Genomic DNA, 17,802 nt, shown 5'->3' on the forward strand with positions numbered 1-17,802 from the left:
GAGATGTGTCTATTTTAATGCAAGGAGTATTGTGAACAAAGCTGATGAGCTTAGAGCGTGGATCAGTACTTGGAGCTATGATGTGGTGACCATTACAGAGGCTTGGATGGCTCAGGGACCGGAATGGTTACTTCAAGTGCCGGGTTTTAGATGTTTCAGAAAGGACAGGGAGGGAGGCAAAAGAGGTGGGGGCGTGGCACTGTTGCTCAGAGATAGTGTCACGGCTGCAGAAAAGGCGGACATCACGAAGGGATTGTCTACGGAGTCTTTGTAGGTGGAGGTTAGGAACAGGAAAGGGTCAATAACTTTACTGGGTGTTTTTTTTAATAGGCCACCCAATTATAACAGGAATATCGAGGAGCAGAGAGGGTAACAGATCCTGGAAAGGTGTAATAATAACAGAGTTGTCGTGATGGGAGATTTTAATTTCCCAAATATAGATTGGCATCTCCCTAGAGCAAGGGGTTTAGATGGGGTGGAGTTTGTTAGGTGTGTTCAGGAAAGTTTCTTGACACAATATGTAGATAAGCCTACAAGAAGAGAGGCTGTACTTGATTTGGTGTTAGGAAATGAATCTGGTCAGGTGTCAGATCTCTCAGTGGGAGAGCATTTTGGAGATAGTGATCATAATTCTACCTTCTTTACAATAGCATTGGAGAGAGATAGGAACAGACAAGTTAGAAAAGCGTTTAATTGGGGTAAGGGGAATTATGAGGCTATCAGGCAGGAAATTGGAAGCTTAAATTGGGAACAGATGTTCTCAGGGAAAAGTATGGAAGAAATGTGGCAAATGTTCAAGGGATACTTGTGTGGAGTTCTGCATAGGTACGTTCCAGTGAGACAGGGAAGTTATGGTAGGCTACAGGAACTGTGGTGTACAAAGGTTGTAATAAATCTAGTCAAGAAGAAAAGCTTACGAAAGGTTCAGAGAGCTAGGTAATGTTAGAGATCTAGAAGATTATAAGCCTAACAGGAAGGAGTTTAAGGAGGAAATTAGGAGAGCCAGAAGGGGCTATGAGAAGGCCTTGGTGGGCAGGATAAAGGAAAACCCCAAGGCATTCTACAAGTACGTGAAGAGCAAGAGGATAAGATGTGAAAGAATAGGACCTATCAAGTGTGACAGTGGGAAAGTGTGTATGGAACCGAAGGAAATAGCAAAGGTACTTAATGAATACTTTACTTCAGTATTCACTATGGAAAAGGATCTTGGTGATTGTAGTGATGACTTGCAGCAGACTGAAAAGCTTGAGTATGTAGATATGAAGAAAGAGGATGTGCTGGAGCTTTTGGAAAGCATCAAGTTGGATAAGTCGCCGGGACCGAATGAGATGTACCCCAGGCTACTGTGGGAGACGAGGGAGGAGATTGTTGAGCCTCTGGCGATGATCTTTGCATCATCAATGGGGACGGGAGAGGTTCCAGAAGATTCGAGGGTTGCAGATATTATTCCTTTATTCAAGAAAGGGAGTAGAGATAGCCCGGGAAATTATAGACCAGTGAGTCTTTCTCCAGTGGTTGTTAGGTTGATGGAGAAGATCCTGAGAGGAGGGATTTATGAACATTTGGAGAGGTATAATATGATTAGGAATAGTTAGCATGGCTTTGTCAAGGGCAGGCCCTATGAGTCCGATTGAATTTTTTGAGAATGTGACTAAACACACTGGTGAAGGAAGAGCAGTAGATATAGTGTATATGGATTTCAGCAAGGCATTTGATAAGGCACCCCATGCCAGGCTTTTGAGAAAGTAAGGAGGCATGGGATCCAAGGGGACATTGCTTTGTGGATCCAGAACTGGCTTGCCCACAGAAGGCAAAGTGTAGCTGTAGACGGGTCATTTTCTGCATGGAGGTCGGTGATCAGTGGTGTGCCTCAGGGATCTGTTCTGGGACCCTTACTCTTCGTGATTTTTTATAAGTGACCTGAATGAGGAAGTGGAGGGATGGGTTAGTAAGTTTGCTGATGACACAAAGGTTGGGGATAGTGTGGATGGCTGTCAGAGGTTACAGCAGGACATTGATAGGATACAAAACTGGGCTGAGAAGTGGCAGTTGGAGTTCAACTCAGGTAAGTGTGAAGTGGTTCATTTTGGTCGGTCAAATACAATGGCAGAATATAGTATTAATGGTAAGACTCTTGGCAGTGTGGAGGATCAGAGGAATCTTGGGGTTTGAGTCCACAGGACGCTCAAAGCAGCTGCGCAGGTTGACTCTGTGATTAAGAAGGCATACGGTGTATTGGCCTTCATCAATCGTGGAATTGAATTTAGGAGACGAGAGGTAATGTTGCAGCTATATAAGACCCTGGTCAGACCCCACTTGGAGAACTGTGCTCACTATAGGAAGGATGTGGAAGCGATAGAAAGGGTGCAGATGAGATCTACAAGGACGTTGCCTGGATTGGAGAGCATGACTTATGAAAACAAGTTGAGTGAACTCCCCTTTTCTCCTTGGAGTGACGGAGGATGAGAGGTAACCTGATAGAGGTGTATAAGATGATGAGAGGTACTGATCGTGTGGATAGTCAGAGGCTTTTTCCCAGGGCTGAAATGGTTGTCACAAGAGGACACAGGTTTAAGGTGCTGGAGAGTTGGTACAGAGGATATCAGGGGTAAGTTTTTACTCAGAGAGTGGTGAGTGTGTGGAATGGGCTGCCGGCAACGGTGGTGGAGGTGGATACAATAGGGTCTTTTAAGAGACTTTTGGATAGGTACATGGAGCTTAGTAAAATAGAGGGCTATAGGTAAGCCTAGTAATTTCTAAGGTAGGGACATGTTCGGCACAACTTTGTGGGCCGAAGGGCCTGTATTGGGCTGTAGGTTTTCTATGTTTCTATTGAATGCTGGATATTCCATGTAAATTTCCTTATAATTTAATTAAAATTCACTAATTGCATTCTTATAAGCATTAAAAGCCAAAAATAAAACCTACTTCATCAATGTAAATTATACTTACCTATACATTATATAACCAATGAACAATACCGTTTGAAAGGCCACAAACATGAAGAAATGAGTTGTAGATAAACATGATGGGAATGGGGGTAATTCTGGGCATTTAGGCTTCTCAATATTTACCTGTTGAAAAACATGAGCCATGACTTAAGATTTATATTAGCAAATATACAGTAGGATCTTCAAATAGCACAGCTTTGAAATATTAATTGATCCAGTCAAATACAAGGCAGCTGCTTCCAGTTACCCAAGTTCACTTCTGACTTCTGTTGCCATTCGTGTGGAGTTTGCATGTTCTCCTGGGACTGCACAGGTTTCCTCCAGGTTATCTGGTTACCTCTCTCACCTCAAAGGTGAACTAATTGTTAGACATTTAACCAATTACAAGTGTATGTGGCTGGTGAGAAAATCAGGGGGTTTTAACTGACATATATGAGACACAAGGTTAAAAGTGAAATAAGTCGGTGACTGGTATTTCTCCAAGAGTCAGACAAAAACTCTGAGAGAATGTCCTATGGGTCATTCCACACGACATTCTCATATGTCCTATGAGAATGACTTTATGGGTCGAATGTCTACGTTTTATGATGTAAGAAAAATGGACCTGACAAGATTGAGAGATGCCAAGTTAGTCTAAGTCCCAGTATTCTCGGTTTCATTAAAGACCTAATCAAAATGGTTGCTCTGAAAACCCTTCAAGGGTATTTATCTAATTAATGAGTAAACAAGATAGGTTAAAGGGAAACAACAAGTATAACCTTTATACAAAGACAGATGGTGTTTCATATTTGAATTTCTACAGAGGGTCAGACCAGATCATGTTTTGTTGCGGATGGAAATTACATATCTCACTGCCACATATCTCCCATCCATTGTCTTGGACAGTTCTACACCATAGCACCATTGTACAGAAATAAGATGGAGGTTGAATGTTTATACACATTGCCTGCTCTACCACATGACTAAGCACACTGAGCTGTGAGTTCCATAAAAAAATCAGTCATGAATTAAGTTTTTAAATTAGCAAATATACAGTAGAATCCTCAAACAGCATAACTTTGAAATATCTAGTCAAGTGCAAAGCAGCTACCTCCAGTTAGCCAAGTTTAATTCTGTCCCATATATTTGGCTTAATTTTGAATTCTTTTTAAAATGTCTGATGATCAGAAACTCCTGAAGAGGTCCTGACAGCAAGAGCTGTCAAAAAGTGTTTTCAATTCCTGTACGAGGCTTAATTGCTGCTACTGCACATTTGCACTTTGTGATACAGCTATAGCAGTAAGACTTGATTTTGACTGAACCCGGGGGGAGCTGGTCACAGAAGGTTTAGTGCAGCCACAGTGATCAAAAGAAGAGCTATCATGAGGTACAGTCTGCATCAAACTCAGTGGGTGAGTCTAGGACCAGCAGGCTGTCTTCATATCAACTACAGGAACAGTTGTCTAGGATCCAAAAAAATAGCTGACAAGGTTGCAAACTAGACAGAGGGGATGCAGAGGGAAATGTTAAATTGCCCTACCTCATAAATCATTAATTTACTCATTTATTAAAATTGAAAGGAGTTTTGCAGTCTCTGCTAATCTTCAGGAGTGGATCAAATGAACAGTAAAACTACATCAAAAAGCGGGCAATGCTAATGCCACGCAAAATTATAATTTCCTGTTAGCTCCATCTCATCAGTAACTACATCATTAACTTTTACATTAAGCAAAATTGTTAGATCTAAAGACTTTTGGATGCTTGAAAAGGCTAAAAGTTGGCATAACAAACAAGTTTAGTTTGTTCTGAACTCCAAAACAAGACTTAAAGCACTTACATTTCTTTGTACCAATGCACCAAGGTCTCTTTTCACAACATGGAGGTGTTCTTTGATATCGTTGAAATGTTGAGTCATTTCATACCCTCCAGTTGCACCACCTGGAAGCTGAGCTGCCTGACTCAGGGCATTAGTTACTGAATTCCTAAAGAGATAGACAAACATCAGTGTGAATAGTTAGGTAGCTGGCTACACTCAAAACTTTCAAAGTAAGGCTACAAAGATAGACAATTACTAAGTTACATAAACACAAGAGATTCTGCATTTCTGATAGAAATTTTGAGCAACACACACACACAAAATGCTCGAGGAACGCAGCAGGTGAAGCAGCATCTGTGGAGAGGAATAAACAGTTGACTTTTCAGGGCATGACCCTTCACCAGGACTACTGTTTATTTCTCTTTATAGATGCTACCCGACCTGCTGAGTTTTTATGTTACTTGCTAGTTTTCATAAGATCAGGACTTCCCAAAGCAATTCTGATTGGAGAAGATATTGAACTGCAATCAACTGATGAAATATGTGAAATGCAACAACCAATAAGCACTGAAATTTCCAACTGCAAAAATAAAATCTGACAAGATCTTTGATGTTTACAAGTCTTTCCACAAAAGCTGCCTGAGCTGCTAAGTACTTTCAGTAACTTCAGTATTTGGCTTTTATAGACAGATCAATTATTGATTAAGGATGTATTCAGAATATGAAACTGCCTTGCTTGTCCTTGAACTGATTCAAGGGATATTTGGCACTTATTCAAAACACATGTACAGCAGATGTGATCTCAATGACTATCCACACAGCTTTCAAACACTTGGACAATCTAAAAACCAAGCAACATAAAAAAAATGCTGGAGGAATTCAGCAGGCCAGGCAGCATCTATGGAAAAGAGTAAACAGTCAACGATTTGGGCTGAGACCCTTCATCAGAACTGGGAGGAAAAAAAATGTTTCCAGTCCCTATATTTTTTCAGCCCAGAAATAATATCTCCACTTTGCTGGCAATCAACTCTGGTGCACCACAGGGTGTGTGCTTAACTCATCGCTCTCTCTCTCTACATCCATGACTGTGTGGCTAGGCATAGCTCAAATGCCATCTATAAATTTGCTAATGATACAACCATTGTTGACAGAATTTCAGATGGTGATGAAAGGGTGTACAGGAACGAGATATACCAGCTAGTTGAGTGGTTTCACAGCAGCAACCTTGCAATCAGCATCAGCAAGACTAAAGACCTGATTATGGACTTCAGAAAGGACAAGACGAGGGAGCACAAACCAATCTAGAAGTGGAGAGACTAAGCAATTTCAATTTCCTGGGAGTCAATATCACAGAGGACCTAACCTGGATGCAACATATTGATGCAGCTTCAAAGAAGACAAGACAGCAGCTATATTTTATTCGGCGTTTGAGGAGATCTGGTTTGTCAAAATGTTCAAAAATTTTTATAAATGTACTGTGGGGAGCATTCTATCTGTTGGATCACTGTCTGGTATGGGGGAGGCAAGATCGAAGTAAGTCGCAGAAACATGTAAAACTAGTCTGCTTCATCATGGGTACTAGCCTCCGTAGTATCCAAGATACCATGAAGGAGCAGTGCTTTGGGAAGGCAGCGTCCGTCATTAAGCATCCCAACCATCCAGGACATGCCCTCTTCTCATTGTTACCACTGGGAAGGAGGTATAGAAGCCTGAAGGTACACACTCAGCAATTCAAGAACAGCTTCTCCTCTGCCATCCAATTTCAAAATGGACATTGAACCCATGAACACTACCTCACTACTTTTTTTTGCACTAGTTACTTTAACTTAACCATTTAATAGACATATATGTTTAGTGTAATTCAGTTTTTTCTCTTTATATTTATCAATCATGTACTTGATTGTATTGCGGCCATAACATTAACAAATTTCATGACATGCTGGCAATATTAGACACAATTCTGACTCTAAATATACCTTTTTACAGATTGCCCACTGAAAAGCTGCGATAGATTTCATCAATATAACTCTTATGCTGAACCTTACATAGAGAACATAGAAATTTGCAGCATATTACAGGCCCTTTGGCCCACAATGCTGTGCCAACCACATAACCTACTCTAGAAACTGCCTAGAATTTCCCTAGCACGTAACCCTCTACTTTTCGAAGCTCCATCTGCCTATCTAAGAGGCTCTTAAAAGACCCTATTGTATCCTTTTTGGATTGTTTTCCCTGGAGGTTTAGAGGCTGAGGGGTAACCGATAAAGTACATAAAATTATGAGTGATATTATTTATAATATATATATAGTTTTACCCTCAGGGTGGAAATGTCAAGGAAAGGCATAGTTTTCAGGTAAGAAAGGAAAAGGTTTAAAGGAGACTTTATGTGGCAAACATTTTGTTTTAGAGAGTGTGATAGGTGCTTGGAATGCACTGCCAGGGAAGCAGATACAACAGCAGATTAAGAAACATTTAGACAGACACGAGCAAGCAGAGGATCGAGGATACAGACTATATCCGGGCAGATGCGCAGTTACATTGGCATGATGGTCAGCACAGACGTTGTGACCTGAAGGGTGTGTTCCTGTACTGTACAATTTTATGTTCTTCAAGGGACATAATTAAGTAGCAAGTGGGCCATTCCCAGTGACAAAATTCTGACTGAGAAACACACTCATCCAGTCTGAGTACTCAAATCTTCAAATCAAAAATTTAACAGAAGCATCATTTTTCAAGACCCTTCTCCCAGGCTGAACTTTTCTTTTAATGTAACGGAAAAATTGTTAAACTGTTGTACAATTGAATGAAATAAGAAATTCATTTGTTTTAATCAAGGCAAAATAAACTTCAGGGCAAGATTATTCCTTTAATCAAGGATTAAATTTCTTAAAATAAAACAAATTAGACTGAGTTCATAATTTACAATGGAAATCACACTGCTTTTGTTAGGAAATTACCTTAAGCACATTGTGTAAAAGGAAAAGCAGTATCAAATTCTCTTAAAATTATTCTTAAGTTTAAGTACAGGAAGTTTAAAAATGTTTCTTATTCTTTTATAACAATTGACAAGTCAAATACTTCACACTTTTTTTTTAAATTTTGAGATGTGTGATTTTAACAAATACCAGACACATTGTGAGGTTGTTGCAATGGCTCTGCACTTTTCTAAAGTAGATTAGAGTGAGTGCTAGAGGCAATTTTATTGGGCCTTTTAATCCCTGTCTGTGAGCATAATACACAATCATGAATTTGATCTTTGAACCATTCCTCAGTTAATCTGTCTGAAACCACACATTTCATTCAGATTGGTTCCTCATAAATCTCTACACACTTTATCAAACAGCAATAGTCGAGCAAATGAGGAGAAAGGAATCTCCTATGGCAGTAAATAGCAACTGGCTTGGTACAGGCATACATTTCACAACTAAGTTTTAAAAGGCCTGTTATTTAAAAAAATTGTGCAACTGTAGTGAACTTCAAAACACAAGTTAAGAAAAATTAACTTAAAATCAAAAGCAGCATTTTTTTCAGAGAGTCATATTGCCTAGTATCATGTTTGATGTCAAGAAATCAGTCTTAAACCTTTGCTTAAATCTGTAAGGAATTAAAAAGTGAACATCTCTTTCCTTTGTATTATGCATTTATTGATTGTTTTTAAATCAAAAGCATAGCTGAGGGACCCGTGTTACTTTGAAAAGCAATTTGTTCATTGCACTTTTCTAATTCAAAGTATTCAAGGGGTTAGAAATCAAGTCATTACAGATTTTCAATGGAACCATAAACAATTGTTCTAATTTTGTTTGCAAATGTCACTAGCTATGAATCGAACTTTCAGTAATTACCCATTAAAATAGAAGCAAGACTGACACTTGTGAATGACCAGTCAAAATGTGGAATTCCACAAATAAAATCTGGCAAGTGCTGAAATAATGATAATTGCATTCATTGAAAACTGTTCTTGAATTTTCACTTAGTAGCATAAATGGAGTTAATGCCAGCTGAAAAATAACAGTGCAAAACACTAAGGACGTTCACAAGGTATCCGCTGCCAGACACACGTTCTATGCCGTAAAAGTTTAATGCTACCTCGATTATATGGCCAATTAAAAAGGTAGTAAAAATCAAATAAACCCAAGGATTATGAAAATTTGAGAACTCAGCAATCAACAACCAGGATATTGATAAGGAAATTAAAGATAGAATAGTCCAGCAAGAAACTAAAGCATTAATGGATAGGCAAAAAGGAAATTCTTATTCCAGCTTCATACCTCATTTGCAATATTTTCATCTCTTCATGCAACGCATATTTAGTCTTCCAATTATAACACTAATTTCCTGTGTTATCAAGTGACAGTTTGGTTTTACATGTATTCTTCACATTCAAGGAATTTATTTTTAATGAAAATTTCAGAAAGGCAAGAGCTAGTTCTAAATTTATAGCTGTATTTTAAACAAAAAAGTTGATTTCTCTGATAATCTGGCAACATTTAAACAAAGTAGCCTATCATAATTTGAATGATCAGAAGCTCATATATACAATTTACTTCATAATGCACAACACACTGATGTCACCAGGAAATATTCAAACTAAACATATAACGAAAAGGGTAAATTAAAAAGGAAAACACAAACATTTCATTTAGGACACACTTTTAAAAAAAAAGGTTCATCTAACCAGTGTTCATAATCTAATCTAATTAGCCCCAGATCTCCAATAGCTCTGCACTGTAACTTACCAATATTTCCTTTCTGTAGCATAGAATATGATCTCCCCAGAACTTCAATTATACAGTAAACTACCACCATCCAGTAGTTATATTCATTGTGACTGCAGATCAGATTGGTAAACAAGATTTAGCAATTGGTCTACCACTGTTTCACTGTAACTCCACCTAAATTCCAACCATCATCACAAACATGACTAGAGGTCAACTACAAGTCCTGTATTAGGGGCATTCGGGTAATAAATTCACCTTTAAAATTTCAGATCAGTGATTTATGAAATATGTGAGATATAGCCTAAAATTAGCTGTCACAAAATTTGTGTGAAGTAAATAAGCTGCTCCCTACAGATCCATACATTACAGTGCGGTTTGACCAATGCCTTATAAAGCCTCAACATCACATTCTTGTTCTTATATTCTAGTCCTCTTGAATGAATGCTAACATTGTATTTGTCTTTTTTACCAGCAACTTAACCTTTAGAGAATCCTGCACAAGGACTCCCAAGTATCTTTGTCCCTCTGATATTTAAATTTTCTCACAATTTTGAAAATAGTCTGTCTTTATTTCTTCTACCAAAGTGTATGATCAAATACTTCCCTACACTATACTACATCTGCCACATCTTTGCCCACCTTCCCAATCCATCCAAGTCCTTCTGACAGCTCCATGCTTCCTCAACATTACCTGCCCCTCCACATATCTTCATATCGTCTGCAAACTTGGCCACAAAGTTATCAATTTCCTCATCCAAATGACTGACATATAACATGAAAAGCAGCAGTCCCAATACCGATACCCTGAGGAACATCACTTGTCACTGGCAGCCAACAATCAGCCTCTTTTATCCAACTCTTTCCCTCCTGCAAATCATCTATCCACATTATCCATGTCGTCTTCTTGTAATACCATGGGCCTTTTTGTTGTTAATGAACCTCATGTGCAGTATCTTGTTACTCTTTATATATTTGAAAAAAAAACCTCTTGGTATCCTCTGATATTTTTGGCAAGCTTATCTTTATATTTCATCTTTTCTCTCCTTATGGCTTTTTTAGTGGCCTTCTCTTAGTTTTTAAAAGCTTCCCAATCCTATAACTCTCCACTATTATTTTTATTATATGCCCCCTCTTTTGCTTTTATGCTGCCTTTCATTTTCCTTGTCAGCCACTGTTGTCTCAGCCTCCCTTCAGAATACTACTTCTTTGGGATATTGCGCCCGATTTGTTCCCAAAAAAAATCCAGCCATTGCCATCATCTCTGCTAGTGTCTCCTTCCAATTAACTAATGAAGTGCTCCACTCTCATGACTCCAATTCCTTATACTTCATTGTAAAACTTATACATTTGATTTTAGCTTTTCCCTCTCAAACTGCAGGGCAAATGTTATATTATGATCATTGACTTCTAAGGGACCCTTTACCTTAAGCTCCCTAATCAAATCTGTTTCATTACACAACACCCAATCCGTAATTGCCTTTTCCCTGGTGGGCTCAGCCACAAGCTGCTCTAAAAAGCCATCTCAGACATTCTACAGATTCCCTCTTTTGGGACCCAGCACCAGATTTTCCCAGTCTACTTGCATATTGAAATCCTCCATGACTTATTATAACATTTCCCGTTTTACATGCCTTTTTACCTCCTGTTGAAATTTATATACCACAGCCTAGTTACTGTTCAGAAGTCTGTACACAACTCCCTTCAGCGTCTTTTGACCCTTGCAGTTTCTTAACTCTACTCCCAAGGATTCAACATCTTCTGATTTAAGAATTTGATTTCAATTTTTACAAACAGAGCTACACCACCCCCTCTGCCTACGTGTCTGTCATTTCAATACAAGGTGTATCCTTGGATGCTAAGCTCCCAACTATAATCTTCTTTCAGCCATGTCTCAGTGATGCCCACAACACCATACCTGCTAACTCTAACTGTGCCACAAGATCATCTACCATATTCCATAAATTGCATATATTAAAATATAACTCCTTCAGTCCTGTATTCATTATCCTTTTTAATTGTTCCATGTTACACTTCACCTCATCCTACTGTCTGCAATTTTGCCCCATCATCTGCCTGTCCATCCCCAGTCTCACTACACGCTGCATCGACTTCTGTACCAATTAACTCATCCTTAGCTCATCACTCCGGCCCCCATCTCCCTGCCAACTTAGTTTAAACTTGAACAGCTCTGGCAAACCAGCCAACAAGGATATTTTTAATCAAATAATCGTTCAACCATGAACGAAAATGTACTGACATGTTGTTAGTTATAGAAAGTATGATTTTATGTTACATTCTTCTAAGAGGATATTACAGATTAATAAATGGGGCATTGACATGTACACAACATCTTACAAAAACATCTATTAGGAATGATATGTAAAAATTAAATTGTTAGATTGAAGGTACAAAGAAGACACAAGGATGTTTAAGAAATTAAACTGCAAACCTGTTGGACAATGGAGTTACTGTATAATTTAGGAGTATTACCGATAATAATTTTCTTAATCCTTCTGACAAGGATCTTTGTTTAATAAAGGAGATGTTGACTTGAAAATTACAAATTGCTCTAGATATTTTAGTTCTTCTGATTAAACTGATTAGTAATTCTGAGACATTCAAACAAGCAAATCAATTTGAAACAAAGGAGATGCTCTCTTAAGATCCTGGCTGAGATTGTTGCTCATGTTATATTTTATTAGACATTGTTTAATCCAGTAAATTTTGAGATCAGGCAAGCCATCTTGTAATGCACTTGAAAGTACAAAAAGATGGAATGAGACAAGGCTGTAATTGCTAAAAAATCAAATCCGTTGTCTTCAAATAAAGTCAAGATTATTAAAATCAAAGTCTACTCAATGATGTAATAAGGTTGCCGATTTGCTTAATCTATAATTTTGCAAGATTTTGCAAGTTTGCAATCTCTAGGCTCAGCTGCCATGGTAACTCAGTAACATTTAATATACTGTTTGAAAACCTGGAGTTCTGTAACATGTTAGATAAACTTAATTGGCAGCAAATGTTATTTAACTGTTCATTAATTTAAATAAAAGCAGTATTTTATAATTTAGAAAGAGAAAACAAAATTTCCTAACAATGAATTGCAGAAATATGATGCCGGATGGTGTCGGCATTGAACTTATAAAGTTAACTGTGAATTTTAACCACATGCTTTAATTTCTCCTCGAATCTCAAGAGGTTATATTATTACACAAACACGAGGAATTCTGCAGATGCTGGAAATTCAAGCAACACACATCAAAGTTGCTGGTGAAGGCCGCAGACCAGCAGCATCTCTAGGAAGAGGTACAGTCGACGTTTCAGGCCGAGACCCTTCATCAGGACGACGAAGGGTCTCGGCCTGTAACGTCGACTGTACCTCTTCCTGGAGATGCTGCCTGGCCTGCTGCGTTCACCCGCAACTTTGAGGTTATATTATTAACTGTCTACTTTAAGTAAGTGGAAAGAGAGTTAACTGGGAAGTGAAAAATAGTTATGTGAGTGAGAAAGTTTGAGAGATACAGGGAAACAAAGGGAACGAGTATGATGGAATATCTCTGGTGGAAGATGGCAGGGATCTGATAGGGCAAATACCCTTCCACTGTGCTTTATGAACCAAGTGAAAAGGATGAGAAGTGGCAGATGGAGTTCAACCCAGATAAGTGTGAGGTGGTTTATTTTGGTAGGTCAAATATGATGGCAGAATATAGCATTAATGGTAAGACTCTTGGCAGTGTGGAGGATCAGAGGGATCTTGGGGTCCAAGTACATAGGACACTCAAAGGGGCTACGCTGCTACCCTGTGGTTAAGAAGGCATACAGTGCATTGGCCTTCATCAATCGTGGGATTGAGTTTAAGAGCTGAGAGGTAATGTTGCAACTATATAGGACCCTGGTCAGACCCCACTTGGAGTACAGTGCTCCATGGAAACCATAGAAATGGTGCAGAAGAGTTTTGCAAGGATGTTGCCTGGATTGGGGAGCATGCCTTATGAGAATAAGGTTGAGAGGTGACTTGATAGAGGTGTACAAGATAATGAGAGGCATTGATCGTGTGGATAGTTAAAGGCTTTTCCCCAGGGCTGAAATGGCTAGCAGGAGAGGACATAGTTTTAAGGTGCTTGGAAGTAGGTACAGAGGAGATGTCAGGGGTAAGTAGTTGTTGTATTTTTTTAAACGCAGAGAGTGGTGAGTGCGTGGAATGGGCTGCCGACGGCGGCGTTGGAGGCGGAAATGATAGGGTCTTTTAAGAGACTCCTGGATGGCTACATGGAGCTTAGAAAAATAGAGGGCTATGGGTAAAGCCTATGGGTAAAGGTAGGGACATGTTCAGCACAGCTTTGTGGGCCAAAGGGCCTGTATTGTGCTGTATGTTTTTCTATGTTTCTATGAATGAGTGCATGAAAATAGTTTATGCTGGAACACTGTTCCATTATAAAAATGTTTTTGGTCACCAGAGAGGTATGACTCTAGGAGCAGAAACAGGCCATTCCGCTCATCAAGTCTGCTCTGCCTTTCTATCATGGCTCATTTATTATCCCTCGCAACCCCATTCTCCTGCCTTCTCCCCATACCTTAGACACTCTTACTAATCAAGAATCTATCAATCTCTGCTTTAAATATACCCAGTGATTTGGCCTCTACAGCAGTGAAATCCACCGATTCCCCGCCAAAGAAATTCCTCATCTCTTTTCTAAAAAGATGCTCTTCTATTCCAAAGCTCCTTGACTCCCCCACTACTGGAAATATTGTATCTACGTCCACTCTTTCTAAGCCTTTCAATATTTGATATAGATTTCAATGAGATTTCCCCAATGCAAGTCTTCTAAACTTCAGCAAGTACAGGCCCAGAGCCATCAAATGCTTTTTGTACATTAACCCTTTCATTCTTGCAATCATTCTCATTAACCACCTCTGGACATTCTCCAATACGAGCACATGCTTTCTTAGATAAAGGACCTCAAAACTGCTCACAATTCTCCAAGTGCAGCCTGACCAATGCCTTATAAAGCCTCAGCATTACATAATTTCTATTGTATTATAGCCCTATTGCCCTATCTTTCTCCGTGGATTGTCACCTTGTCGCGGTGGAGAGGCTTGTGTGGACCTGAGATCCCGAGAGCGATGCCGTCTGGAGCTATGCTCCTGGTTGGGTCACCCATGGCGGTAAGGTCGAGGGTGAGGTCCCTGACAAAGAACAATCCAACCAAGACCTCAACGGTGGAGCAGGCGGACGAAGTTGCTTCGAACTCAATGGCTGTGAAGGTGGATGAAGGCCGCAACAAATCCATCAGCTCCAATCGTCGTGGTTTCCATGCCATTGGAATCAGTTGGTTGATTTGTGAAGTATCGTGTGCTTCTTGGAGTGCAACATCAAGTACACGTTAAACAAATACACGCACAGGTGTCTTCGCTCTATGGAACGAAGACCATCATCCTCAACCTCGAGGGATAGCCACGACGACGACAATTGCAATGAATGCTCCATTGCATTTGCCTTCCTTACTACTGACTCAATCTGCAAGTTAACCTTCAGGGAATTCTGCACAAGGACTCCCAAGTCCTTTTGCACCTCTGATTTCTGAATTTTCTCCCCATTTAGAAAATACTCTATGCCTTTATTTCTTCTACCAAAGTGCATGACCTTACACTTCCCTGTGCTGTACTCCATCTGCCACTTCTTTGCCCATTCTGCTCGTCTGTCCTAGTCCTTCTGCAGACTTCCTGCTACCTCAACATTATCTGCCACTATATGGCATGTTTATTGTTTAGATTAAGAACAACAGCATATCAATCTTAATTTGTCTTTCACTAATTTAAATCAGAAACATTTTACAATTGAAGTAAATTAAAAGATGGCACTAGCAAAACTAGTGACCACAAAGTCATGAAAATCCAATGAGTTCAAAAGATATCTGCCAGGAAAGCAAACCTGCCACCTTTACATAGACTGTTCAGAATATTGTGTTGCAATATCCTGCATCACCCTCTGAAGTGGTTCAAAAAGTTTATGGTCATTAAATACTGGCTTGCCCGTAACATGCACACTACAGCAAAAGATTTCTTAATAAGATATTCAAAATGGTCAGAATAAACGTAGTGCTAAAGATGAAATGGTAGAACTTGTGTGAATGAGTAAATAGGGATACAAATCGATGGGAAAACCGTTAATGTCAACTGTTCTGTCTATAGAGGTGCAGTTCATTTTGTCTGGACATCACATCCTTTACGCAAGCTGTTTGTAAAAATACATATTGCATTTCCTGGGTGGGTTCGTTTTTATTCTATTTGAAACACATGGTGGAAGACATATTTCTCTAGCCAAAGACTGTCAAACAATCAGCCTGCAAAAGATGACAAATCGTGCAAATAATAATACTACTGAGATCACGAGTAGCCGAGTCGTTGAACGTGATTCTGCAGCTTGTGGAGTCAGACCAGCATTGAGGTGAGTGAAGTTATCCACACCGGTTCAGGAGCCTGATAGGAGTCAATGACTATAGAGGTGATGGGTGAAAACAATCAAGTGAAGTTAGGATTTATACAAAGGATGCAAAGTGAAAAGCCCACATGAATGAAGGTTTCAGGAAATGAACAGATAGGTACAGGAATCATTAGGAAGGTGCAAATATGCAAACTTCAACAGTGAAAAAGGTACATGTTTTGAACATAAAGGTTGGTTAAATCTCAAAAATCAATTCCTTGGGAAATTTCCTGTGCACCACTTTTCAATGAGGGATCAGGAGTTACAAACAGCTCCAGAATGCGCTGTCGCAGCCGATCAAAAAAAAAAAATCCCAAAACCTTTAGCTGGGAACTAGAACACCTCACCTTGTTTAATCTCTTTAATTAAAGAAATAATTCAGGAAACTGCGAATATTCAAGATTTCCCATATTAGTAAATGTTACATAGAATTATATTTATTTTTCATTTTATATGCTGCTTTACAGTATATGACAACCAAAACAAATAAACATATAATGTTCAGCAGTTCTTTTTGCATGCAATTTCTTTTAATGGAGATTGAATCTCCCCGTACCAAACAAGAATCTTGTTTGTGTTTTGGAAATATCTCAGCTTTCACTGTTTTATTCACAGCAACTTAAGTGATCAGTTGTTATTTCAGGACAACACAAAATTTGACTCAGTGGTTTACTGGCTGCCCTCATTCCAACCTTGATAGAATAACTTCTTGCTGGGAGGAAATACAAATTCAAAGCCAAGTCAAGAAGATTACCGTTACGTAAAAACATCTTCATTTTTGGGAAGCAATGGCTGGATGATGAGAAAGAGTTTAACTTCGCACCAAATTAAAAAAATATATATTTTATCACTACAAGAATTAAAAAAAACTAGAGGGACTGTAGATGCTGGAAATCTAGATCAACAGGTCAGGCAGCATCTACAGAGAGAAATGGCGAGTCAATATTGTGAATCAAGACCTTTCATTAGGTCTGCTAAGAAGGAGGGCAGATAGCTAGTATAAAAAGTTGAGCGAAAGGTTGGATCCAGGTGAAATTTAAATGAAAGACAAGTAAGGAAGACAAGAGTAGGAACAATGCAAGCTGGGAGCTGACATGTGAAGGTGACAAAGGGCTGAAGAAGGCAGAATCGATAGCAGAAGACAGCGAACAATGGAATAAAGGAGATGCAGAGGGGAACCTGAGGGAGAACTCATATGTGGGAGATAGGCAGATTGAAAAGAGTGAGGGAGGATAAAGAAAAGTGGTGATGTACAGCACTGTGCAAAAGTCTCAGGCATGTAAACATAGCTAGGGTGCCCAAGACTTTTGCACAGTATCATTTTTGTCAACTTGGAGCAGAGAGCGAGTTGGTAAATCTGGCAGGAGAAAAGGATGCTGGGAATGGTGAGGGTGGAGCGCCGTGGCTGCAAACACCAAGCAAGGTCATTTGATTCCAAACAATTGGTTTATTGATCATCACAGAATGTCACTCTGGTGCTTCCTGCTCCCTCCCCCCTCTCCCTTCCCCTTTTCCCAACCATGATTCCTCTCTCCCTGCCTCCTTCCCACTCTCAGCCCACAATACAGGCAAATATCAGAATCAGGTTTATCACTCACATGACATGAAATTAATTTTTTTTCTGTGGCAGCAGAACAGAGCAATACATAAAATTACTACAATACAACGCAAATATATTAGGCACCCCAGCTACATATATGTGCCTTAGTCTTTTGAAAAGTACTGTAGATGTTGGGGTAAAGGAAAACAAGGTGGGGGAGGCTGGCCGCAGGCAGAGTGGTTATCAGAAACTACAGAATATGTTCATGCTGTTAGAATTAAACTGCACTCAAAATATAACAAAAAAATGTTAC

The 17,802-nt window shown here is 39.3% G+C and overlaps 1 protein-coding gene across 2 annotated transcripts in view; it reads right to left on the reverse strand.

Moving 5' to 3' along the window:
• The window catches only part of lman1 (lectin, mannose-binding, 1), a 63,763-nt gene that overhangs the window by 6,433 nt on the left and 39,528 nt on the right, over nt 1-17,802 (reverse strand). For both annotated transcript variants that reach the window (XM_072252275.1, XM_072252274.1), the window contains exons 11-12: nt 4,768-4,912; nt 2,953-3,074 (exon numbers count right to left, since the gene is read on the reverse strand). In XM_072252275.1, the coding sequence (XP_072108376.1) occupies nt 2,953-3,074; nt 4,768-4,912 (267 nt within the window). The remainder of the gene's footprint in view (nt 1-2,952; nt 3,075-4,767; nt 4,913-17,802) is intronic.

The sequence above is a fragment of the Mobula birostris genome, chromosome 3 (assembly GCF_030028105.1).
Source record: "Mobula birostris isolate sMobBir1 chromosome 3, sMobBir1.hap1, whole genome shotgun sequence".
Lineage (NCBI taxonomy): Eukaryota > Metazoa > Chordata > Chondrichthyes > Myliobatiformes > Myliobatidae > Mobula > Mobula birostris.